This window comes from Narcine bancroftii, chromosome 5 (assembly GCF_036971445.1).
Source record: "Narcine bancroftii isolate sNarBan1 chromosome 5, sNarBan1.hap1, whole genome shotgun sequence".
NCBI lineage: Eukaryota > Metazoa > Chordata > Chondrichthyes > Torpediniformes > Narcinidae > Narcine > Narcine bancroftii.
The window spans coordinates 37,915,160-37,942,568 of NC_091473.1; the positions used below are offsets into that span (position 1 = coordinate 37,915,160).

Consider the following 27,409-nt stretch of genomic DNA (forward strand, 5'->3'; position numbering starts at 1 on the left):
TCTCGGCCACATGTCATGTATGTACTCTGCTAATAAATTTGAAAACTGAGGTCCATCGCAGGCTCCGACCCACGTCGACGTGAGGTGCTGCCTGAAGAAGGCAGCCAACATCCTCAAGAACTGTGGTCACCTCTTCTCACTACCTTCAGGCAGAAGGTACAGAAGCCTGAAAAGAAAAGCAAATGAGCACCTCAAGGTCGAAGAGCAGTATATTCCCAACAATTAATTGAACCTTCCCTTGGTCACATTTTTGTACTGTGCCTTACTTCTTTCTCTTTTAATGTGATTCAAAAAGTTTACCATGATAGTTTTCTTTTGAAGTGCTTGTTTGGCTGCAGGAAGTATGAATTTTGGGTATTGAACCATGTGTCTGAGAATAAACTCATTGTTGAGGCCCTGAAGCCCATTCCATTTGCACTGGTCGCTGAGGCAGGCGGCGCTGCAGCGGGAGGCCGAGCGAAGGCTGGTTGTCGGCGGGAAGGCGAGGTGATTCGGTGACGAGCAGAGAATGCCGCTGGAGAACTTGGAGGATGAGGGTCTGCCCAAGAACCCGAGCCTGGCCATCGCGCAGGCTAAGTTTCTCCTCACCCTGGACAGGCACCGAAATGACCCCAAAGTGCGTGGCGAGCTGATGGAGGCGGTGAAGGAAAACAGTAAGTGGAGGCGGCGATGTGCAGAGTCACGGGGAAGGCCCGTCTGCGAGTGGAAGGACGGCCCGGGCCCGGGGTTGAGGCCTTGTTGGGCGGCTGGGTTCTCGGACCCGACCCCGGGAGCTCCAGCGATGTGGAGCCGCTCGCCCACTTGTCTCGCCGTACAATGTCTGCTTCAACTTCTCTTCGCTGCTGTGTGTTGCCTTGCCCTGCCGAGCTCGGGGGTCTTCTCCACCAGTAATAACGTTGACCCGCAGGCACAGCACACAGAAGGCATTCATGGCAAGAGGCTGAAATCGTGAGGCTCCACTTGTGTGGTGACAAGGAACTGTTGGAATCTAGGGGTTAAAACAGTAGGAAATAAATGATTAATTAATAAGTGTATATTTACTGCATGGTTCAGGGAAAAAGGAATGTGATTAAGTGGCAATCACAGCAGGGAGCAAAGTTGGCTGAGCAAAATTGTCTCTCCAAAATACAGGGAGAGGAAATGCATAAAACAATTTAGGAGGAATGCTCAAACGAAATGAGGTGGTGAGTAGCACAGGAGACACAGGCCAGATCAGAACAAAGAATGGCCTGTAAGAAACAAAGGGAATGGAAAACAAGTCTAGGAGGAAGATTAAGGCAGGAGGAGGTGTTAAAGAGAACAGCAGAAATTGGCAGGACAAGAACAGAATGGTGATTAGAGATATCTGGGGATGAAGTAATTTCTGATCAACACAACGGGATAGTCTGGCCAGGAGGATTAACATGGGAGTGCTACACCCCAGATATCTGCAAAACAGGAGATGACTTGTGATAACCCTTATGCAAAAAGATCTAGCAAAGGAAGACAACTTTTGTTCTGTATGATAAGGTTGACCTATATAAACTGAACCAACTGGACAATAGGGGTCAGTCTTGGGGAGTAGCTCACTGTGCAAGTGACCTATGAACTAATGAGTGACCCAGAGCTCTGTTAAGTTTTATTCTTGTGCTGTGTAATAAAGTGACTGTTGAACCGAATACCTTCTCCTATCACTTCATTCAAAGAACGCGCTGGACTCAGACTACACATAGACTAAATTAAGAGTAAGTTAAAGCCAGAGTCCGACAGAACTGAAAACGGAATTGTAATTAATTGGTGAATGGGACCTTCACTGAGCTCAAAACACATCCCCTTTCTACTAGCACTCAACAAGGTGCAGCATTTTCTTGCATAAAATGCATGCTCCCTAATGTCCCTTAATATCCAAAAATATTTTAGATGTCGATCATGGACCCATCTGCCCAGTCCTCATTTTATTTTTCAAGTGCATGGTCACCACTTGTTTTATACTTAGGCTGAGAGTTAAATCGACTCTCCTGCCACATTTGTTTTGCCACAGAACAAAGGCTTCTGGAGTTCCAGTGTCGTTATTTTTTTTTTTGCAGATATGGCTCCATATTATGAACAGCTCTGCAAAGATGTTGGGTGGCCAATTGATACAGATCTCTTGAGCAAAATGAAAAAAGCAAATGAAGAGGAATTAAAACATCTGGATGACATCCTTGAAGATGCTGAAAAAAATCTAGGGGAAAGCGAAATCAGAGATGCTATGATGGCTAAGGCCGAGTATCTGTGTCGAATTGGTGACAAAGTAAGAATTATTTTATTGCCATTAATTTATTGAGGATACTGTATAGTTTGAAAGCGAAAGCTCTGTCTGTATAAGCCATGGTGATGAACTGTGTCGCCTCTAAAGCTGCTTTTGTGTTGTATAGAATTGAATCGGTGTTGTGTTGATTTGTGTTCTAATTGACAAGTTGTTCCGTCTTCCTCATTAATGAATAATCTATTTTTGCAATTGATTAAATCTAGAATGCAGAAATCTACCAATTTATTAGAATATAATAAAGTCACGGGGTCTGGATTCATTGAAGATCATCCTCTTGCATATACGTCGCAAGTTTTTGTGGTGGTTTTGACGTCGTCGTCGTTCTGTGCATCTTCTTGGGATTTGGTTACTATTTGTTTACTAATGTACAGGCTGTCCTTGGGTTATGAAAGTTTTTACAATGTCCTTGAGTCAATTTTGTCCATAAATTTAGATATACAGCATGGTTACAGGCTATTCCAACCCAAAAGTCTATACATACATAAAATCACCATTTTAGTAACCATAGCTCCATTGTATTGTAATGCCATCTCAAACAACACAAGACCGATGAGAACATAAGAAATCAAGTCAGGTTTGTCATTTGATTGCACCAGTCCAACCTGACAAAACAGTGTGCTCTGGGCCTCAGTGCAAAAGATGCAGACACAACTGTGATGGAACAGTATTATTTATCTTTAGTTATTATAGGTTTATTTGTAAAGTTGTATTGTGGGCTAGACAACGGCACACACAGACCACCACACACCCTTACATACAGACACCATTTGGAAAGTTGAAATACCTTTTATCTGCTGAAGCTGTGTAAACAGCCATAAAACCTGAAGTGATTCTTCATTGAAATGTTGAGGACAATGCCTTTAATTCAGAGAAGCTCCCGTACACACAAAGAACTTTTTGATTGTGGCCAGCAGACAGAGAGGAGTTATTTTCTTTTGAATTATAATTTTGAAGTGGTTTGTGAAGGAACTTCAAAGACAGCAGTGATTTTGATACTTCAAAAAGCTGCATTTTCATTTTAAGATTCACCTGGAGTCAGAAATGGGGTAGCCTCCGGTCAGAGTGGTGCTGTTCGTGTTGTGCTCTTTTTGTCAAGATTTGCAGTGGCTTTGGAAAGGATGGTCACTTTGCTGTTTCTCGTGGTCAAAGAGAGAACAGTGTTGCCGTGGCATTTTAAATAGCCGTTTGTGACTGACCCAATTCTGGGTAAAAGAAAGCAAGATAATTCTTGTTTCTGGATCATAACCATTGGGATGGTTACTTTGTCAGACTCATACCTGAGTTTGTGAAATCATTGTTTGAAACACAGATACTGTAGCCTCCATGCAAGAGAGGGACATCATTCATATGAAGGAACAATTCTATGAAAACAACTGTACAAGAAATTTGAGAAGTGCTGCCTCACCTACTTCATAATTACTTTTCAGCAACAATGTAAAGAAATTGAGTTTCAACACCAAAGTCACTAAACTTTAAAAATTGATTCATTTTACAGTCATGTGTAAACTGTAATGGATTTAGGATGAGACATTCACACTCACACAAACTCTGAATTTCTATTGCTGCTGGTCTAGTAAGTACTGACAATACATATGCAGGACAAAGATTTAATCTATAAATAAATAAATATTGTTTTGAAGATATGAGAGTCTCAGGTGGTTAGTGTGAGCAGTTTCTTTGATCGTTCAGCATTCTCACTGCCTGTGGGAAGAAATTGTTCCTCAGCCTGGTGGTGCTGGCTCTGATCCTCCCTTTATCTCTTCCCTGACAGGAGCAACTGAAAGATGCTGTGTACAGGATAGAAGGGGCCTTCAATAATTTTGCGTGCCTGCTTTGGGCAACGATCCTGGTAGATCATGTTGATTGGGGAGAGAGAAATGGAGTAGGATTAGGCTTCCTGGCATGTTGAACAGAATTGAGATTGAGTTCTGGCCTGTTGAGCCTGCTATGCTGGGCAATAAGATCATGGCTGATCTGGTTGTGGACTCTTGTTTCATTTACCTGCTTTTTCTCGATAATCTTAATTCTCCTTTTATGCAAAAATATGACTTTAATGAGATGCCCTCCTGCTTCCCTCAGCAGAAAATTCCACAGACTAACTACTCTCTGGTAAAAGCAGTCCATTTCATTTCTGTCTTAACCTCCATCAAATATTGAGGATGTATCCACTGGTTCCAGTCTCATCTGTCAGGTGGAAACTTTCCTACTTCTATTTTATTTCTCTCTCTCATAATTGTACAAGATCCCCAATCATTCTTCTGAATTCCATTGAATTTCGTCCCAGTTAACTTGAAATCTGGTCATAGGCAAATTTCCCCATCTCCAGAATCAATCTGCTGACCTTCCTCTTCACCTGGTTCCAAAGCCAGAACCTATTTTCTCAAGAAAGGAGACCAGAACTGCATATAGTATTTATTATAGGTGCAGTGAAGACCAACATTCTTATTATCTTGATTACTGTTGCACTTGCAAACCAACCTTTTGTGATTCGAGCGCAAGCACTCCTCAATCCCTCTATATTATAGCAAGCTGCAATCTTTCACTATTTAAATAATATACGGATTTATTGTTTGTTATCACATTGTACTCCATCTTGACCACTCACTTAATCTATTGCAAAGAACTCGCTGAATTCTCAGCACAATTTTCCACTCAGTTTGGTGTCATCAGCAAATTTAGATAAGCTACACTTGGTGTTTTCTTCAGAATCATTAATGTGTGTAGTGAACAGTTGCAGACCTACCAACCACCCCTGCAACACTCTGCTCACCACTGGTTGCCAACCAGAAGAACATCCGTTTATCCCAACTCCACCTTCTATTGGTAAGTCAATTGTCTATCGGTTGTTAATACATAACCCCATCACCATGTAACCTTTTCTTATGTAATTCTTTAAAGTGGCATCTTGTCCAACACCTGCAAATTGCAAGTATTAAAAAAAAATCCACCTGTTCCCCTCTGTAAACGGAGCTCTTTATAACCTCAAAGGACTCCAATAAATTTGTCAAACATGCCCTTCCTTCTTGAGTCCATGCTGTTTCTGCCTTATGGAAAGAAGAATTATTGAAAGAGAGTGAGAGGAAGTATTCAGCCATTCATAGGAACGTGTACGTTGAGCCTTTGAATGTAATATTTTGGGAGTGACACAATTAGCGCAATGCTACTACAGTGCCAGCAACCCAGGTTGGAATCCGGCACTGTCTGTAGGGAGTTTGCATGGTCTCCCTGTGTTAGGTTTTCCTCTGGGTGCTCAGGTTTCTTCCCATTCTTCAAAATAACGTGGGTTGTAGGTTAATTGGGGTATTTCGGTGGCATGGGCTTGTGGACTGGAAGGGCCTCTTTGTTCCCATGATGTATGTCTAAATTTTTTTAAAAATTATATGTATGGTTATCCATAAGTTGGCCATTTGTAACCTTTGGTTTAAATGTTACCATGGCAGATGGAGATTGAAAACTTGGCAGAATGGTGCAACAACCTTGCAGTCAGTGTTATCAAAACTAAGGAGCTGATTGTTGACTTCAGGAAAGGAAAGCCAGAGGTATATAATCCAGTGATCATTGGGGGATTGGAGGTGGAGAGTGCGAGCAAATTTTAAGTTCTGGGGAGTCACTATCTCAGAGGATCTTTCTTGGACCCAACATATCAATGGCATAGTGAATAAAGCATGTCAGCACTTCTACTTCCTCGGGAGTTTGCAGAGGCTCGGTATGACATCAGAAGCCCTGGCAAATTTTTAAAGAGGTGTGGTAGACAGTGTGCTGACTGGGTGCATCACGGTCTCTTATGGAAACACCAATACCCCTGAGCATAAAGCCCTCCAAAAGGTAGTGGACCCAGCCTAGGGCATCACAGGCAAAACCCTCCCCACTATTGAGCACATCTACAGGGAGCACTGCCGTCAGAGAACAGCAGCAATCATCAGACCCTCACCACCTATCACACGCTCTGTTCTCGCTGCTGCCATCAGGGAAGAGGTATAGGTGCCACAAGACTCACACCACCAGGTTCAGGAACAGCTGCTAATCAGACTCAACGACAAACTCAATCAGAGACACTTTTAAGGGCTCTTGTTTATATGTTTTACGCTGTGTACAGTTTATTTTTGCACTTCCAATTAGTGGTAATTCTGCACCCGCAGGAAAAAGGAGTCTCAGGGTTGCATGTGATGTAATGTATGTACACTTGACAATAAATCTGATCTGAATATAAATTTAAAAGGATTCTTTTATATGTGCCTCGTCAACTTAGTGTACAAGCATAAATATTTGCAGTAGGTTAATTTTCACAACCAGAAATGGGTATACATCTCAGAGTTGTGGATGCTGAAGTTCAAAAGATTTTTGGACAGAGGATCAAAGAGTATGGTGATTGAGCAGGAAAGTTGACTTGGTGAAGCATTTAACCTCCTTTCTTAAGAATCAATATCTAAACAAATTTAATAAAATAGAATATTTGTTCAGTTCGTGATCAAATTCATATGGAGTCACCAACATTTGAGTTGATTCTGAGGTAAGCAAATAGTTAAGAAATCATTATCCTTTTAATTATATCTGGCAATATGTTTTCACTTGGTGGGGCTTTTAAACTTTAAAAGGAATTTTTTAAATATGGTAGTAAGTTTATTTGTTCCAGAAAATGCACAATAAGCTACAGTAATGTGCATTAAAATAAAATTAAAAATACATAATATACAAAAGATAGATAAATATTGACAGTTTCCATTGTTCAAGAAAAGGTGTGGCATAACAATAGAGCAGTCAGTCAGTCCTCTTGTAATGTTGGAGCAGAACATGATTAGTTTAGCAAGAGGAAGTTCAAGAGCTTGATAGCCATTAGAAAGAAACTTCTTTAACTTAGAGCTGCTGGTCTTTGGGCTTCCACTCAGATGTACCATTGAGAAGAGGTGGTGACCAGGGTCCTTTTTGATGTAAGCTACCTACTTGAGACATCACCTCATATGGATGGGAGATCAGAGCCTGTGATGGACTTGGCTACACTTGCCACCATCTGCAGCATGTGTATACCAAACCAGGCTGTGATGCAGTCAGTATGCTTTCCATAATATACATAGAAGTTTGGTAGAGTATTTGACGACATGCCAAATTTTCCTCAAACTCCTTGAAAAGTAGATGCATTGGTGTGCCTTCTTCATGTTTGCCGCAATGTGCTGGCTCTAGGAGAGATCTTCTGAAAATGGACTCTATGGAACTTGAAGTTTCTCATCCTCTCCACCTTTAACCCATCAAACCTCACAATCAACGATAACCTCCTTCATCTTGGTGACGTTGAGAGCAAGATTGTTGTTCTGGCACTATCCAACCAGATTTTTTAATCTCTTTCCTGTATTCCTTCTCATAATTTCCAGTTGTTTAGCCAACAGTCAGTGAATTTGAGAGAGCAATTGGAGCTGAATTTGACTACGCAGTCATAACTATACAGTGAATTATCAGGGGGCTAAGGACACAACCTTGGGGTGCCCATCTGTTGATGGCAATGATGAGGAGGTGATGTTACCAATCTACATTGATTGGGGTCTGCTGATTAAGTTGAGGATCCAGTTGCAGAGGGATGAACAGTCCCAGATCATTTAGTTTTGCTGGTATGATGGTGTTGAACACTGAGTGAACAACACCCTGACATAGTTGTGCTCATGAGTTTCAGGTGACCTGATGCAGAGTAGAGGGCCAGCAAGATGGTGTGTGCATTGATCTGTTATGATGATGGATGAATTGAAGTGGATCCAGATCACTCCTCAGACAGGAGTTGATCTGCTCTATAACCATCCACTCAAAGTACGTTTTGTAATTATTATAAATATTACTGACCTTGCACAGATTTGAAGTTCCGATTTGCCATCCATATGACAGCAAAAGTTTGGCCCAAATTTGATTTTTAATGTAGTATATATAATTGAATCCATAGTTCTGTTCAAAATATAGATGACCCTTGATTTCTTAAAAATGGATTTTCTGTAATGCAAAGTTGCATCATCTGTGCACTTATCAAGAAATAATTGTTGATAAAAAATAAATTTTGATTTTTTTTTCCACATTTTATGGTCACATTTTATTCTGTATCTCAAATTTTTGGATCATAATTTGTGAACTCTGTCAGGGTGAATTTCCATAACCTGAACATCTGTAATGCAGAACTTGCCATTACATCATTGTGTCTAAAGTGATGCCAAAATTTTCCACCTCCCAGGTCCTCACTTTGTTTTGTCGCAAAATGTTGACACTTCTGCTTCTTGCCGCTTGCTTGAATTCTGGATAACTGGGATTTTGCTGTACTATCAAAATTCATCAGTCCGTTAAATTAAACTGAATTACATTTTGCCATGATAAATTGTCTTTTAATCATGCTTCATGTCCTAAATAACATATTTTTTTCTTTTCTTTTCCTGTACAATGCCAAAAGAAGTTGACGAGTCATACTTAATGTTCTTTATGACTACTTGGCATGTATTCTAGCAAACTGGAGTTGGTTGAAATGGGAAGCTTTATTGTCATGCCACTGTAAAAACTCAAGTGCCAGAACAGAACAGGATTATATAATCAATTTCATAAATATTAACTGGTATTTATCATTGGAAAAGTTGACTGTGTCATCAGGAAAGAAGAAAGTGGGTTTTTTTTAGCATTGTAGTTTAATGCATAAAAAATGTCAAAAATTGCGTTTGTTTTTCATAGGTTAAAATATATATCACATTTGTATAATGGTCTCCCAACCTAGATTATGTCTCCAAATTGGATTGCGGCATTACTTGATGGAATTGTGATTCACAGGTGGCACTCATCCACTAAAGGTTCCACTGTTGGACAGCCGATCACCCAATTATCTCCCCCTACCAAACTATGTTGTCAGAAAAACCCCAGTACATTTGTGTTAATTTTGAAATATGCATGAGTTCTGCCTATCCATTCTGCAGTAACAATGGCTCCTCTAATTCTTAATGCTATGTGATCTGCTGAAGAGTGGAGTTCATCAGAGCAGGGAGGGGCAACAGAGTTAAAAATGAATGATTTTATGTTGTGTTCTCTTTAGTGCATTTATCACAGAGTCAGAGACCAATGAGTTTGGGTTTCACTTAAGAGAGTTAAGTACATATGCCAAGTTGAAACTAATTCTGGAAGAATAATCCTTAATCTAAAGCTGTCTCCCTCTTGGGCAGATGTGAAAGAGACTGAAGAACACAAGGATTATTTTTGGTGGCTGGCTAACATTTAACCAACACCGCTATAATAAATGATTTGATTACCATTGCATTACAATTTGTAGAATTGTGCTCTATGCTTGTTGTCATACGCTTGATTGCTGATGTGTTTTGGTTTGCTTCTGGGATTATGTGAAGTTTCAGTGTTGAAGGGGGTCCTAATACAAAATAGTTTGTCAAATCTTGGTGTACATAGTCATAATTTGATTATCTCCTTTGGGGGAAAAAAAAATTTGTATTTAGCTGACTTGAATATTATTGAAATTTGTTGTACATTTTGCAAAAGCTCCAATTTAATAAGTATTAGTAATGAACTGATTGTGGTGGAAAATAGAAAAACATACTCAATGTGTGACTATTTTGAGTCATATTCCATGATTCTAAATTTTGTTTTTATTTAGGAAGGTGCTTTGACCGCATTTCGGAAAACTTATGACAAGACTGTGGCTCTGGGACATCGCCTAGATATTGTGTTTTACCTGTTAAGAATTGGCTTGTTTTACATGGATAATGATCTCATTACACGTAACATTGAAAAAGCTAAAAGGTACTACTAGCATTTGTTATGTATGCAACTAATCATTTTTCTTTTATTAATATTAATTCTTTGGTATGTACTTGGACATTAATACCATACTTTACCTCAGAAGCATCTATACAGGTTATGTTCAGGCAGATTTTAGAATATTTCTTTGTGATTAGAAGTCATACATGAGCTACGTTGGGTAGGCAATGCAGCAGATCTATAGAATATTGAATTTAACAGGGAAAATGATCTTGTTGCATATATTTTTAAGTGGTTCATCAGGTTTCATATTTGTTGCTCATTTATCGCAAAACTATGATAATCGACTGTCCTATTGTTCAGGCTGACACCCTATTTTCTACCCTCTTTAAATAGACTTTTGAGATATAATTTGAATTTGGCTGGTATTGTTTGTGAAATGATGGGCATAGATTAACTAAACCAACCTGTGGCATTACTAATGTTAATTTTCACATTGCTCGTGTTTAACAATGAAAATCTATTGCCAGAAAACATGTTTGAAATTGATTAAAAGAATTATCAAAACTAATAAATGCTTTTTTAGTGTATTTCATGTTGCTTTTTTTTTGCAGTTTAATTGAAGAAGGTGGTGACTGGGATCGACGGAATCGTCTGAAAGTTTATCAAGGAATGTATTGTGTGGCAATTCGAGATTTCAAGCAGGCTGCAGAGCTGTTCCTTGATACTGTCTCTACATTCACTTCTTATGAACTCATGGATTATAAAACCTTTGTAACTTACACTGTTTATGTCTGCATGATTGCACTGGAACGGCCAGACCTTCGTGAAAAGGTAAGCAAGCCAAGAGTAAAATAATTCAAATGACTTGAGTTTCTGTGAACATAAATGTTGGAAATTGTACAATTATCAATGTAAACTCCTGCCATTTTTACTTCTGTGGAGAATTTCTGATCTACTAAATGCTAAGGCAATATCCATTTTAAATGTGTGCCCTAATTTAGCATGTGCAGTGTGCTGTACTGTTGGGCTGGACAAAATGAATTCTGGTGAGTTCGATCAAAGTAAATTTATATGGTGTTGGTCCTAGTAAAAACAGTTCATTCCTTTTTTTTGTGGCTTGATTCTTTATAATGGTTAGGTATGGAACAAGACTATCTATTATCTTCTTTATTTCACATTGCAGACTTCTGTTTAACTCATTTGATGTTATGGTGATTCAATTAAAATTTCCTTCCAAATACAAAGGGAAAATGGAAGCCAGTATAAAATCATTGAGTGCCTAAATTTGCAAAACTTTTGGCTCTACAATTTATGAATACAAAGAATGACAGTGTACTCTTCAAAGCTAGAGTTGAAACGATTAATTTCCTCAATATTAACAGAGACACTCTTACTACTAATGATATTGATATGGCAGAATTTGTTTGGTGCATCTAAGTTGTTTTCGTAAAACAATATGTAGAAAACCCATCTCAGGATGGGGCTATGCTAGACCTAATATTGGGGAACAAGCCCCTGGCCAGATCAAATCCGAAACTTCCTTTTCATCAGAGAGGGTGTGGAGATTTTGAGGTGGAATGAGCTCTGAACAACTTTTAACTGGTGTGGGTAACAATTTTGGATGTCTGCAACTAGCTCACTTCATTTTTGTGAAGAGTTTTTAAAGTACCGTGTTAGGTGACCTTGAACTTGAAGATATTTGTAATTTTTGAAGAGTTTATTGGGAAGTTGGATGGTGAGTGCAAATCTGAGGTTGATGTAACATGACTGCCATTTGAGAAGACAAATAGATCATTTGCTTCCAACCTTTTACATGTAATATTGCCTCAGAATTGAACATTTGTGTTTTATTTTAAACACTATTGTAGAAAATGTGTCTCAAGGACTTCCTTGTGGGGGAACAAGTGGGAAAAAAAGCAAGAAGATATTTTTCTGGAGTCCAAACAGGATTTAATTATGTGGGGAGATTGAAAAGCTGGGGTGGTTCACCTTGGAGGAGCAAGCGTGAAAAGGGCAGTTGGTAGAAGTTTTAAATAAAGAAATTTGATTCCATTCGTCTAGAGCAGGGTTTCCCAACCAGGGGTACGAGATAACATTTCAGTTCTTTTTATAAATCCATACTCCTTCAATTTGGATAATATGTCGGATGATGAAGAGCTGAAGGAAGATCTTATTGAATTGCGCACAAATTGTGTTCTTGAAAGGCAGTTTGAAAGCAAAACTTTGGAACAATATTGGTGTTTGGCAATGGACATGTTTCCAAGACTTTGTGAAAAAGCACTAACTGTGCTCATCCCATTCGCGACAACGTACTTAAGCGAGTCTGGATTTAGGGCCCTTTTGTCAATCAAGACAAAATCTAGAAATCGCAGACGTGCGGATTCCTATCAGCAACAAAGTGCCACGTTTTGAAAAACTCTTAAGCAATAAACAGGAACAAAAGAATCATTAAATTTAAATTGGCTTATGAACATTAGTTCTTTAATTTTTTTAAAGAAATTTCATGCATGGATGAAAATTTAATTTTTTTGAAGGGTTTATGCAACTTTTAATTTGTTGTAATATTTTTTCTTTTCCATATGTTTCAGTTTTGTTTATATATTATTAAAAATTGATTATAAAAATTTGTTTTGGACACCTTCACCTTTATTCTTAAATAAATTATTACTTTAAGGGGTGCGGGGCATAAAAAAGGTTGGGAACCACTGGTCTAGGGCAACTATTCTCTTTGGGGGCTCTACAGCACATTTAAGTAAAAGCCTTTATTTTTCACCAAAACTTGACTGTTTCATGGGGAATGGACTGCATAAATTTTGAGCAGAGCCCTAGGGTTGCTATAGCTGTGAAAATGTTGAGAATCCCTGGTCTAAGGGATAGTAACTAAAAAGCAAAGATTCATAATTGGCAGTAGAATCAAAAGCCCCTTTCACACTGCTGATTCCATGTGGGGTAACCGACTAATTTAGTGGGTTCGCTCCCGGTAATCCTGCAGAGTGAAACTTCCCAACCTGGCAGAGTTAGTTAAAAACCGGGCTCTGACATTTGGTGGGGACAAGGTGTCAGAGCCTGGCTGAGTTAGCTCACTAATCTCACATTGTCACAGCTGGAGGTGGGATCCCCTTTAAAGTGCCAGGTTGCCAATTTACCAGTAAATCATGGTGCAATGGGAAAGGCTCTAGAGGTAGTAAAGTTTTCCCACTTCCTAGGAGGGTTGATAGTGTGAAAGGGGCTAAAGATGTGTTGTTTGACAATTAGTTATCTCGTCTGTACTGTTTCAAGGCTTGTGGAAAGAAATAATAAAATTCAAGAAAATTAGATAATTTAATGAGGAAAAATGCAACAAGAAGGGATAATTGGATTGTTCTTGGTAGAGCTGGCATTGACAGAGGATGAAATGGCAGTCTTCGTTTTGCAATTCTCAGCATTTGTTAAATTAATGGATAATATGCATCCTCTTGCTGTGAGAAGCCCTGTAAAAGGTTAATTCTCAAGCAGGGTGATGGAGCACTCGCTAGATGTTTACCAATTACTTAAATAAAGAATTCAAGAACACTTTCAAAGCTTTATCAAGTGCAAACTGGAGAAAAAAAAAGATGGCCTGTCAAAACATAATTTGCTATTTAGCAGTATCTCATACTATCTCCCTCAATGTTCTTGACAAATATCATAGATTTTATTTGGTTAAGAATCTTGTGGTACTGGATGATTGCCTCTCTGGCTGGAGGCCTGTCTCATAGATTGGTATATTGTTGTTTGGATCAGCAAGTTTGCAGGTGATACAAATAATGGAGATGTATTGGAAAGTGGGGAAGGCTTTCAAAATGATCTGGACCAGCAGGAAAAATGGGATGCAAAATAGCAAATGGAATATGAAGCAGACAAGTGTGAGGTATTGCATTTTGGAAGGACAAACCAAAGTAGGATATAGTAAATCGCCTCAAACCGTGCATCTTGGCGCCTCACAGTTCGGCGGGCAGCAACCTCCTTTGAAGAAGACCGCAGAGCCCACCTCACTAACAAAAGACAAAGGAGGAAAAACCCAACACCCAACCCCAACCAACCAATTTTCCCCTGCAACTACTGAAACTGTGTCTGCCTGTCCTGCATCGGACTTGTCAGCCACAAACGAGCCTGCAGCTGACGTGGACATTACCCCTCCATAAATCTTCATCCGCGAAGCCAAGCCAAAGAAAGAGAAGTGCCCTGAATGAGTGCAGTGGAACAAGGATCTGAGAATACAGCTAAATTCCCTGAAAGTAGCGTCACAGGTAGATTGAGTCGTAAAGAGAGTTTTTGACACTAGGCCTTTATAAATTTGTATTAACTTTAGAAGTTGGGATGTTATGGTAAAGTAGTTTTGGTCACCTAATTACAAGATCAATTAAGATAGAAAGAGTGCAGGGATTTACTAGGATGTGGCTAGGACTTCAGTGACTGAGTTAAAGAAAAGCTTAAACAGATTAGGACTTTATTCCCTGCAGGGTACATGAATGAAGGGAAATATACAAAACTATATAAGGGCACCAACAGAGTAAATGGAAGTCTGTTTTTCCACCGAATGTAGGTGAGATACAAACCAGAGGATGTGGGTTAAAAGTGAAAGGGGAGAAGTTTAGGGGGAATTTCTTCACCTGGTGTGCTGGGAGCATGGAATGAGCCGCTAACTGATGTGGTGAATGCAGGCTCAATTTTCACATCTTGGAAAAATTTGCGCAGGTACATGGGTGGGAGCGATAGGGACTGGGTGCACCCAGTTGGACTAGACAATAATAGTTCAGCACAGACTAAAAGGGCTTTAAATCAAGAGGAATAGTGTGGGGATTCACCATAGTGAATGGGCATGTCATCCTTTGAAATTTTATTTTGCATATTATTTACCATGTAGCTTTCAGAATGAGGAGACCGGGATAGGTGTCCTCCATTTGAAGAATGATAGTACACTATGTGGGAGATCATGCATTTTCTGTGAAATTGAGGATCTGGAAAAGCTAATGGGTTGTGAAAGTTGAAGAGGTATTGTCTTCTGAAAAAAGAAAATCTTACTATCATCAAATCTGAGTGATGTCATTTTTTTTCCCCCTAAACCTGATATATGTAGGTATAGAACATATGGAATTGGATGTGGTTTCTGTTTACGTGACATTTACAAAACAATGAGTCAGGGGATAAAGGTTTTGTTCCTAATATGGCCTGATGAAATTAGTAGTTTGACAAAATGTTAGTTCTGTGCTGTACAACTTGTTCTCAAACAGCAGTAAAATTTAAGTTTTGCTGGACTCTGATGTATTTGTATGTTCGCAGCTACTTAGTGATGAGGGGAAAATGATCTTAAAATAAGCACAATATGTACTCTGTTGACCACTAAACATTAAACTCATACTTAAAATATTAAAAGGGCTGTCAAAAAATCTAAATGTAGCAGTCTTAAAATGAGATGCACCTAATTTCATTGTATCTTAGTTTTGTGTCATTCAAGTCTAGAACCATACGACAATTACTGTATTTTACAAACCAGGCACCACCACCCTCGTGCGTTTATATGCAAGTGCATGCTAACCGCGCACAATTCATAGCGGGTGTGGGAATATAATAATGGTATTGAAAGAACATGCACAATTTATAGTAGCCGTGGGAAAATCGCGCCGTCAATTTATAGCGAGCATGTGAATGTTATAGCGGCAATGAAAGAATGTGCACAATTTTGATCCTGGGAATATCCCTTTGTGCTGATTGCCATGATATTCCTATAAACAGGACATTCTAGCTAGAGCACTGAACCTTATCAATGTTGATTTGCCCAGACCTGTCCTTGAAGGAGATTAACATATCAAGCACCTCTGATTTGAGACAACATTAGAGTTAAATTCTTGCTGAACTCTGAACCCTGTTTTGGATCTATTTATTGATTCCTTTCCAAAGCTTGTTAATGTGTTGCAGCAGGATATCATCTATATAATGGGCGATTGTCACTTCTGGGGGAAGTTGATTGGGTGTTAACTGTAGGAGATTAATTGTGCTTTGTCTTGTGTCTAATTTAAATGCAAATTGATTTTATCAATTGGAATTTAGAATACTACACCCATGCAGTGTTGTAAAACTATTTTTACAAAGTTTAGGATTTTCTGCCTGTAGATGAGTGAAAATGCAGACCCGCACAGAAACTGGCCACCTTGGTCCCTCTAATCTATGCCAAACCACTTTTTCTTGTCTAGTCCCACTGACCTGCACTCAGTCCATACACCTGTCCAAATTTCCCTTCAGTGTTATAGACATTGCCTGTTCTTGTAAGTGCCTTTTCTCCTCTCCCAACCAGGCTCATTTTTAATTCATCAAATAATGTTTGCTGCATTTGTTTATCAAGAGAAAAAATGTTTAATACTTCAGACTTACGCCATTTCATCAAAACTGGAAGTCTTTAGATGTTGTACTGTCATGGTTACAGAAATCATGGATTTGATTTTTTTTAAATAGCCAATGGCTTGACCAAAAGCAGGAAATTATATTTCATTTTCACAGAACCTTAATGGCATCCTACCAGTGTAAATTCATTGGTGTTATTAAGGATTTAAATACATATTTGAGGTATTTAAATTGTAAAACTGGTTAAAAAATCCCCAGTATCCGCGGGGATTGCAGATGCCAGATATGCAAATTTTCTGGTTGCCTAACTAATAGACTTGAGTTAAGGATAAACTGTTTAAAATACTATGTGAAATAATTTGAAAATAATCAGTATTGTAATCCTAATCATTGTATTCCCAGGACTTAAATTTGAATCCCAATTGCTCTAGTGTTACGGTAAATGTACCGCCATCATAACCCCCCCCCACCAAATTTACTTGATACTGGACATGGAAAGGGAGACACTTTGGGAGAGTGGCCCAACAGCTGGCTCTTCATCCTGGGTGTTGCCATTTTATTCAAACTGCGGGTGGGGTGCGAGTGAGATTGGCCAGGTCTTTATCCTGGGACTGGCTGAATGTTGCTTTGAAGAACATTAAATGTTTAAAATGGTCAAAGTAAATATTCTTCGAATTGATTTTTTTTTTTGCTGCTTGCTTGAATTCCAGAAACTGGGGATTTTATTGTATATGAAAGAGTAGGTAAGCAAATAATTCATGTGTAGAGAATATGTTCTTAAAATTACTGCTTGATCATTGATAAACAGTTATTCTTTTTCCAGGGCATAATTTTGTATGGAGCTTTCCAATGAACTGAATTCTTGTTCAACTGATATTTTCAGGAGATAAATTGAATTGTTTTTGAGGTACAAATCAGCTGTGATTTCGTTGAATGTCCCTATTCCTGCAAAGTGTTATGAATTGTGGGTAATGAGAATTTTTATTTTAAATTAGGTCATCAAAGGTGCAGAAATTCTTGAAGTACTGCATAGTCTTCCAGCAGTCCGACAGTATCTGTTTTCACTGTATGAGTGTCGATATGGTGTTTTTTTCCAGTCTCTTGGTAAGTGTCTTTTTATATATTCTGATTTTCTATTAAAGATCAAAATAAGTTCACAAGAAAATTGTAATAAAGATAATTCTTGTCTTAGTCATTTTGCATAATGTATGTATTTTTCTCAATTTATGAAAATTAAACTTTCTCTAGCTACAGTGGAACAGGAATTAAAAAAAGACTGGCTCTTTGCTGCTCACTATCGCTACTATGTACGTGAAATGAGAATCTTGGCATATAGTCAGCTGTTGGAATCTTATCGTTCATTAACACTGACTTATATGGCAGAAGCCTTTGGTGTTGGTGCTGAGTTCATTGATCAGTAAGTAGGTTTCTATTGTGTATATTGAATGGATTTTTTCATTGACATTTAATGTAAATTATTAATTAGTTTGAACATTAGCAATTTTAAAAAGCACATTTTGCCTTGAGTGACATTTTTGACATGTAATCTTTAAATTCACACAATAACAAACACATCAATAATCATCTTCTAAATGCCTTTACAACAGGGCTGAATAGCCCATAAATTTGGAGGGTTAAGGTCTTGGCTATTCTTGTTGTCAGTCATGAGAAATGTTTCTCCTTTCCAAATATAATCAATGAAAAAAGTTTTTGATCGTCCCTGCTTTCCATAAATGACATTGTGAAATTATAAGACAGCAATGTCAAGATATTTTCTTATATATAGCCAGTTGGGAAGGGTACTGTAGATTTAACTTTTTTTTTGCACTTTGGACTGATATATTAAGATTAAAACACTTCCATTTAATTTGCAGGGAACTCTCTCGGTTCATTGCTGCTGGAAGACTACATTGTAAGATAGATAAAGTGAATGAAATAGTAGAAACCAACAGGTAAGTATTCCAGAAAATTGACAAACTTCCCACCAAATGTTTTTTTTAAATTACATTGTGATCTAAGAGTTGTCCAAACTTTGACTATTAATATTGGTTATTACAGGCCTGACAGTAAGAACTGGCAGTACCAGGAAACCATAAAGAAAGGAGATCTGCTACTGAACAGAGTCCAAAAATTGTCACGAGTAATAAATATGTAAAGTTTAATAGATAACTGTCGACAATGGCCATTTAGTTTTTGAATTGTTTGTTATTTACTAGTTAAGAATCATGGGTTTAGTTTGTGCCATTGTTAAAATCTCATTCATTGTGAACTTTATAGTTGACCACATTAACAATTTGAACAACTGTATATAAAATAAACACCAAGAGCATGTTTTCCAAATTGTCTTGATTTCAATGAAGAACCTTAAAGTAGGCTTTGGGCACTCAGAACAGGCAGCATTTAGTTGGAGAACAGGAGTATTGAAATACATTTGAGATGGTGATTATGTCATGGTAAAGGGACAGATGTGTTTTACTAATTTGATCTGGGAATTACCGTATGCCGGCGTATAAAATGACCCCCAGAATTTCCAAGTCTGGCACTTACCGCTGACCAGTGGAGTGATGCTGTCATAATATTTTAAAAGCAAATTACCTAGTAAATGTTTTATACTTAGCATACAAGATGACTCCTGGTTTTGGGGTGTCATTTTAAAGTCTCGTCTTGTATGCTGCCATATGTGGATAATTTCAAAGTCTTAAATAAGATGAATATTGTTAATTGCCGAATGGATGACATTAAGCACGTGATGCATTTCTGTGGGAGAAATACGATATGTAGAAACTATAGGTTAGAGGGGCAAGGAGAACAACTTGTTCAAAGGCCATGATTTAAAAAAGTTGACTGTTTATCATCTCTTTACAAAAAGATATAACATTTATAGCAAATTATTAGAAAATAGAACTAGTTTAAGATTTAGATTTAATAACTCTCTTATCTGTTTTTTAAAAAAAATCCCTATTCCAGGTGGTTATTGTGAGATTTCAATAATATTACTAAGGAATCACATTCATCTGAGATCATACCAAATGAAATTAAACAAGAGAGTGTAGGATAGCAAGTTCTAGGATGATAAGAATGGATATGGCAGAAATGTTTCGTGCAGCTCCAACCATTTAACAGCCAAATCAATCCATTACCTTTCTGGCTGATTTTAAACATGTCCAGGCTTTTAGCATATTTTGTACTCTAGAATTCATAGTTTAATTCTCAAATAGTAGACAATCAAACACTAGATTTGTTATAAATAACAGTATAAATTATTTTTATTTACAGACCTTGTTACAAAACAAATAGACTATACATTTTCAAATATCGAAAGTTTCTGACCCATGACATTTGTTCATGAATTATACAGCAGGCAACACAAAGTCCAGCTGATACGATAGTGACCCAGTGCGCTTGATTATGCGTACTTCTGCAACTATTCACACTTTTACACAGGGAGGTCGCTTTTAAAACCAAGCTCAGAGCAGAAGCAAGATGCTTTGCTATCAGGCTTACATTCACATTTGAGATGTGTATAGTGTTAAACTCTTTGCATGTCTCTATTGCTTTTGTCATTGTTTATTCCTTACATAAACCCAAATCACTTCGGGTTTGAGTGCCTATTAAGACACAAATACTTATGTTCAGCTCAGCTTTTTAAAATGAATTTCATGAATTTTCAGTACAAGAGTATCAGTTCTGCTGAGGAACTATTATGGGAAGACGTACTCTTGAAACATTTTCTAATCCTATTTAATCAATGAATTTTAGGAGATACTTAGTGAAATCCAAGATATTTCCTTTTGAAAAGGCACCATCACCTTCAAAATTGTTAGAATGAGAATATTTACATTCCAGTAGTATTAGATACTATGGGTAAAACTCAAAAGTACATTTATTTGAATGAGCCAAGTTGAACAGCAATAGTGCTTTAGACCTCTTTCATATTTAAAACATAGTCTTTCATCAAAGGTACAGAAATGTTAAAGGCCTTTTGTTTTGCTCTTGGCTGGTGGTATAACCACATACAAATCAAAAATTGGTTTCATTTCACAAGTGAAAGATTTGTTGATTCCAAATTATTTTAAGGTTTAAACATATAAGAATCAGGAACTTACAAGGTGGAAAAGCAAACTCCTGATCAAAAATGAACATTCAACATTTTAAATGCTCAATTTAAACAGTCATTGTGAAGCAACTATCAGGCACTTTAAATTTTGACTAAAAGCTGCAAAAACGTTCAAGTGGTTTTTTTTCAGATGGGTCTGGGATAACTTTTTTTCCCCAAATGAATTTGATACATTGGGAGTTAAACAAATTAATATATTAGTGAAATAAGTTTGAGGCTCTCTTCTTCTCCCCCTCCCCTACTTCCAAAAAAATAAATCATTTCACTCCCAAATTCCAAAATGGACAAGTCTTTTTTTTATATAAAAAGTGCCCGAAAAATCTTATCCTGTAGATATTTTGCATTATTAGCTGGGCAGTGAATATCTAAACAATAAGGTACTTTTACCTGTTATTTATTAATTCCTAAATAAATAAATACCAGATGATTTCAAAATTGTACCAAAACTGGATATAAGAAAATGACCTGTGCAAAAATACATATTTAATATGTACAATTTTAACAAAATATGCATTCTGAAATAGGGATATTTCCATACTTTTTGTATAATCCATTAAACAAGAAAATTCAAAATAAAAGGTACAAAAATTGTGACATACTTTATCTCTTAGCTTGTTGAAAATTGGGTAAGAAAACGGAGTTACAATTAGTAACTGTCCTAAAGGAACCAGCTAGCTTCAATACAAGCCAATTTTTAAAAATGTCTACTTGGATGCAAAAGGCATGCTATTTATTACAGCAGAAAGGGGCATTTTTCTTTTTGAGAATTTCCTTTGTAACTTTTAATAATGGCTAAAAGGAAATGGCATTATTACTTGGTCACCAGCCTAAACTGTTCTATGAATAACTATTTGCAATATGTGGCTCATTTGATGGTTTTCCTGCCATTTATCCAACAATAATTCTAAGAGTTTTTAGCTATACACTATATTATATTTAAATTTATATAGAATTCACCACATTGCCCACAAAAAAATCATTAAGATTAATTGAACAGACTCTATTAGTGTATGCTCACATTCTCCATGCTGTGCACACAATGTCCTAACATCTAAATTTGGGAGAAAAAGACAACACTAAGGTGATATTGGGAAAAAAAATTCCTTTCATTTGATATGCTCCCCACTTTGAAGATCAATAGGAAAAATGTTGAAAAGTGTGCAATATTCACTAAAGTGGTCATTTTAAATATTTTTTGTGGAATTTTAATTTCAAAATCCCTGATTTAACACATCTTTTGTATATTTTACAAACTTGCAACATCATCCCTTTTTAATAAAATCTATTCCAGAGTAGTTAAGAGTATGGATATAATTTATTAGTGCAAAAATTATGTGGACTACTGATAGACTGCTCGGGGAGGATGCAGCGCACACAAAAAATTATTTTCTTACCTTATTAAAAAAAAACAGGCAAGACCAAGCTGCAAATGCCACTGAACCTCAGTAGTGTGTACCATATTCATGGTACATAATTTAATCATAGATCCATTTAAGGAACATATTTTATTCATAAAGATAAAATTGTTGCTTTTATACTCCATACATGATGCAATATTTTCAGCTCTCCAGACTGCTGTATTTCTGACCAGGGGCTAGTTAGAATTTACATATATTCTTAAGTACTCATTATAAACAAATAATTTGCTGAACTTCCTTTGTTATTTTAGTTCTGCTACTTGTGGGTTTGTGGATTCAACAAAAATAAATTTCAAAATAACTTCCCAACACAAGTCAGCATTCTGTATACTTGGCATCTATTTAGTTTGAATGTACACAAAGTACACACACCTCTTGGAAAGAAATAAATACAACATATCTGCTTTGTGATCCAAATTTCCAGTACACGTCAAGGGGTTAAGAACTCCCATTAAACTTGTACTTAAGCTTAAACATTTGGCAGGTCAACATCCACAACTGTTTAGTAAATGCACCCATCTAAAGAGTTTAAAAACTGCACCTTTACATAAACCTCAGATCAGTAGTCATTCTTCTATGCACGTACCGAATATTTAATACTGATTTGAACAATTGCAAGCCTATTTTATCCAGGATATCCACCAATTCACTTTAAAATTCATCACCATGTAGTGACATTTTCATAAACTTGGCTTCAGCACCTGTATACAATTTTGATACTGCTATCCACAAACCTGAGGAACATGGGAAATTGAGAAAACTCCAAGGCTTCTTGCAGTTCAGAGTGCCTATTTTTAATTTCCAAAAAAGATGTCCAGTTTCTCCCAGAACATTGGTTATCATGGTCGAGCCTTTGGCTGCAAAATATAGAACAGTAACCATAAAATCTGCAAAAGCAAAATTTTTTTCAACAATTTTCCAATTGTTTTTGACACTTCTTATGGGGGGGGGGGAAAAACAAATTGAAGTCGTATTCTGCTCTGTCTATACCTCATAGATCTGGGGTTTTAGAGTTGAAGTAGCCCTGGCAAATAATATTGTGCACTCTGCAATCATGGACTGTCAGAGGTGAACAGAAGGAATGCTTAGAGCGTGAATGATGTGCCAGTAAAACAGACTGCTGCATATGGAATGGCATCAAGCTTCCCGAGCATAGTAAGAGCTGCACTCAGGAAAGAAAAGGATCCTATTGTGTTCCAGAGTGGTGGAATTTGCAGCCTCTGACCCGCTCTTGTGGCTAAGTCTCTTGAGTCCGTCTAATGACGACTCCCAGAAAATGTGACTGCTGGTGGTGTCACACTGGAGCTGGCAGAAATTATGAATGATGCAAAGGCTGATAGGGTAAGGACTAAGGGAACTCCATCACTGTTCTGTCTGTGGAGGAAAGGCAGGGTTAGAGTAGAAGTGCAGGATATGGAGGAATTGCAGGTGAGAGCTCCATCAAACATGGAAAACTACTATTCAGTACATGTCCTTTGGCCCTCAATGTGCCAACCCTTAAAAATGTACTAAACCCTTCTTAACTATCTTATCAACCTGCACTGCAAACTCAAAGATGTATGGAATTGGAACCCAAGGTCCCTCTGTTTATCCACACTCTTAAGTAACTGTCCATTAACCCTGTACTCATCCTCCTGGTTTGCCTTTCCAAAATATATCACCTCACACTTAACCTAAACTGAAATCCATCTACCACTTTTCCACCCAACTCTGCATCCAGTCTATGCCCTTTTGTATCATTCAACAACCTTCAGCGCCATCCACAACTCCAACTTTTGTATAGAACAACTACAGCACAAGAAATGGGCCACATTGGCCCTTTTAGTTTGTGCTGAACCAATTTTATTTTGCCTAGTCCCACTGACCTGCACACAGACCATAGCCATCTATACCTCTCCAATCCATGTAGCTGTCCAAATTGTTAAAACTGAGCCCAAATTTACCACTTCAGCTCGAAACTCTTTCCACACTCCCACCACTCTATGAAGAAGATCCCCCTCATCTTCCCCCTAAACGTTTCCTCTTTTACCATTAACCCATGTCCTCTGGTTTTTAAATCTCACCTACCGCTCAGTGTCTATCCCCCTCATAATTTTAAATACCTCTTTCAAATCTCCCCTCATTCTACACTCGAGAGAATAAGGTCCTAACCTGTTTAGCATTTCCCTGTAACTCAGTTCCTTGTCTTGGCAATATCCTAGTAAATCTCTGCACTCTTTCCATCTTATTGATAACTTTCCCGGATTAGGTGACCCAAACTACACACAATACTCTAAAGTTAGCCTCACCAATCTCTTATACAACTTTAACTTCCCAACTCTTGTACTCAACACTTCCACTTGTGACACTACTTTCAGGGAATTATGTATCTGTATACCTAGATCCCTCAGTTCTATTACATTCCGCAGTGCCCTACCATGGTCTGTTTATGTCCTTTCTTGGTTTGTCTTCCAAAATGTAACCCCTCACACTTGTCTGCATTCAATTCCATCTGACATTTTTTAGCTCACATTTCTAGCTGGTCCAGATCCCACTGCAAGCTTTGAAAACCTTTGCTGTCCAAAACACCTCCAATCTTAGTGTCATCTGCAAACTTGCTGGTCCAATTTACCACATTATCATGCAGATCATTGTTCTGAATAACAACAATGGTCCCAATACCAATCCCTGATGCACACCACCAGTCACAGGCCTCCAATCTGAGAAGCAATCTTCCACCACTACTCTCTGGCTTCTCCCATCCAGCTATTGTTGAATCTAGTTCACTACTTCACCTTGAATACCTAGTGTATGAACCTTCCTGACTAACATCCCATGTGGGACCTTGTCAAAGGCCTTACTAAAGTCCATATAGACAACATCCACAGCCTTTTCTTTGTCAACCACCTTGAAAAACTCAATAAGATGGTTAAACATGACCTATCATGCAGAAAGCCATGTTGATTATCCATAATCAGTACAAATAATTGTATATGTGATCTCTTAGAACACCTTCCAATGATTTACCTACTGACGTCAGGTTCAGCGGCCTATCATTTTCAGGATTACTTTTGGGGCCTTTTTTAAACAATAGAACAATGTGAGCTACCCTCCAATCCTCTGGCACCACACCCATGGCTAAGGACATTTTAAATATTTCTGCCAGAGCCCCTGCAATTCCTGCACCAGCTTCCCTCATGGTCAAAGGGAATATCTTGTCAGGGCTTGGGCATTTCTCCACCCTTACCTGGATTAAGACAGCAAGCACTTACTCCTTTTTATTCTGTAGACCTCACTGCTCATTTTCCTTTACTTCCCACGACTTTGTGCCCATTTCCTGAGTGAATACTATGAAAGAAAATTTAAGATCTCCCCCATCTCTTTTGGTTCCATACAAAGCCAACCACTATGATCTTCAAGGGGACCAATTTTACTGACCCATCTTTCTGCCTCTTCATCTAGGTCATATATAAAAAAAAATCAAAGAGCAGGGGTCCCAGAACAGATCCATGCAGAACTCCACTGGTCACTGATCTCCAGGCAGAATACTTTCCTTCAACTACTACTCTCTGCTTTCTACATGCAAGCTAATTTATTATCCTTACAGCCAAACTTCCATTGATCTCAATGTCTCATGGGGTCCTGGTCAAATGCCTTAATAAAATCCATATTGACCACTTCTACTCCCTTATCTTCATTAATTTCTGTTATCTCCTCAAAAATTCAATTGGCCTTGTAAGGCACAATCTTCCCTTCAGATGCCATGCTGGCTTATCCTTGAGTCAGATCCTATCATTAAGAATCCTCTGCAATAGTTTGCACACCATTGATGTAAGACTCACTAGACTATAATACCCAGGATTATTCCTATTACCTTTTGTTAAAAAAAAGGGAATACATTCGCTATACACCAATCCTCCGGCACCTCCCCTGTGGCCAAAGAGGAATCAAAGATCAAAGCCTCTGCCCCAGCTATCTCTTCTCTCTTCCTAAAGTAACTTGGGGTATGTCGTGTTCAGTCCCGAGGACTTATCAATCTTAATATTTTAAAGAAGATCCAACACTTCCTTAATCTCAACCTCGTCCAGCGCACAATCCTGTTTGATTCTGACCTCACCCTGATCAAGGTTCTCTTGTGAATATTGAAGCATTCATTTAGGACCTCCTCCACCTCCAGGCACGTTTCCTCCTTTAGCGGCCCCACCTTCATTCTCATCATTCTTCTGTTCTTCACATACATATAGAACGCCTTGGAGTTCTCCTTAATCCTACATGCCAACACCTTCTCATGCACCCCCCCCCCCCAAGCTCTCCTAAATCCTTTGTTAAGCTTCCCAAGACCTTTCTTAAGCTCAAACGACCACAGTTGTTGTTTTAAGAAAGATATCAACAAGACTGAAATAGTGCAAAGATTTAAAGGATGTTTCTGGGATAGGGAAAGGTTAAATAGGTTAGGACTTTATTTCGCGGAGTGTAGAAGAATGAGGGAGATTTGATATAGGTATATAAAATTATGTAGAGGCCTTTTCCACTGAGATTAGGTGAACATATGGGTTAAGGTTAAAAAGTGAGGCCATTAACAGGAACTTCTTCACACAGAGAATGTGGAATGAGAAGCAGCTGAAATTGTGAATGTGGGCTTGATTTTGACATTTAAGAAAAGTTTAGATCGGTATGGGATGTGAGGGGTATGGAAAGCTAGGGCCCAGCTGTAAGTCAATGGGACAAGACAATTGTTTGGAACAGATTAGAAGGGCTGAAGGGCCTGTTTCTATGCTGTAGAGTTCTATGTTCTGTTCCTGAAAAGGCAGCACCAGTGCAGTCATCGATATAGCAGATAAAGAGTTAGGGAACAGTGCCAGAATAGGTTTGGAACTGAGACAGATAGTGCCCATGCATGTATTCATGTCTACACCATCAATTGTTGGAGTGGGAGGAATCAATTGAGAACAAGATCTGCCAGGTGAAGGAGAGTGTTAATTGAGGGAAACTGGTTGGATGCTAGAAAGAAATGGAGAGCCCAAGCTTTTTCTGATAGTGAATGGAATATTTGAAATGGACATCCATGATGAAGATGAGGAAGTGGGGGCCGAGGAATTAGAAGTTGTTAAAATAAACACAAGGTGTCTCTGATTTAGGTGGGAATGGATTGTATGGGCAGGGGCAACAAGACAGAGTTAAGGTATGAGGAAATAAGCTCAGTGGGACAAGAGAACAGTAGTGAGCAGTCCTGTTTGTGAGTTGGGTAGGAAATAGAAATGGATAGCACAGGGCTGGGCACCATCAGTTTGTGGAGAACTGGATAATGTGGTAATGAGAGAATGTGATCTCATGGTAGACAGTAACCTGATGTTTGTTAATGTGGCCAAGGTCCAAGGGTAGATACGAAGGGCCCAAGAGCTGTGGGCTCGCCTCTAGAAGGTAGAGGACAGTCCACCAGACCACAGCAGCATGATCATTATGAGGGTTGGGTGACATGGAGAGAACTGACAGCAGTGTGATCAGAGGGCATCACTCATTCAT

The 27,409-nt window shown here is 38.2% G+C and overlaps 2 protein-coding genes across 5 annotated transcripts in view; one reads left to right on the forward strand and one right to left on the reverse strand.

The window, feature by feature from the left end:
• The first annotated feature begins 445 nt into the window (after positions 1-445).
• On the forward strand, positions 446-18,712 carry psmd6 (proteasome 26S subunit, non-ATPase 6). The gene is made up of 8 exons (XM_069937148.1): positions 446-653; positions 2,067-2,272; positions 9,906-10,051; positions 10,624-10,843; positions 17,368-17,476; positions 17,621-17,789; positions 18,247-18,324; positions 18,431-18,712. Exons 1-8 carry the CDS (start codon positions 509-511, stop codon positions 18,525-18,527), a joined length of 1,170 nt encoding a protein of 389 aa, XP_069793249.1. The 5' UTR covers positions 446-508; the 3' UTR covers positions 18,528-18,712.
• Positions 18,713-19,609: 897 nt separating this feature from the next.
• LOC138763274 (ataxin-7) overlaps positions 19,610-27,409 on the reverse strand; it is a 132,313-nt gene continuing 124,513 nt past the window's right edge. For all 4 annotated transcript variants that reach the window (XM_069937144.1, XM_069937145.1, XM_069937146.1 and 1 more), the window contains one exon: positions 19,610-22,764. In XM_069937144.1, coding sequence (XP_069793245.1) covers positions 22,747-22,764 — 18 coding nt within the window. In that variant the 3' untranslated portion in view covers positions 19,610-22,746. The remainder of the gene's footprint in view (positions 22,765-27,409) is intronic.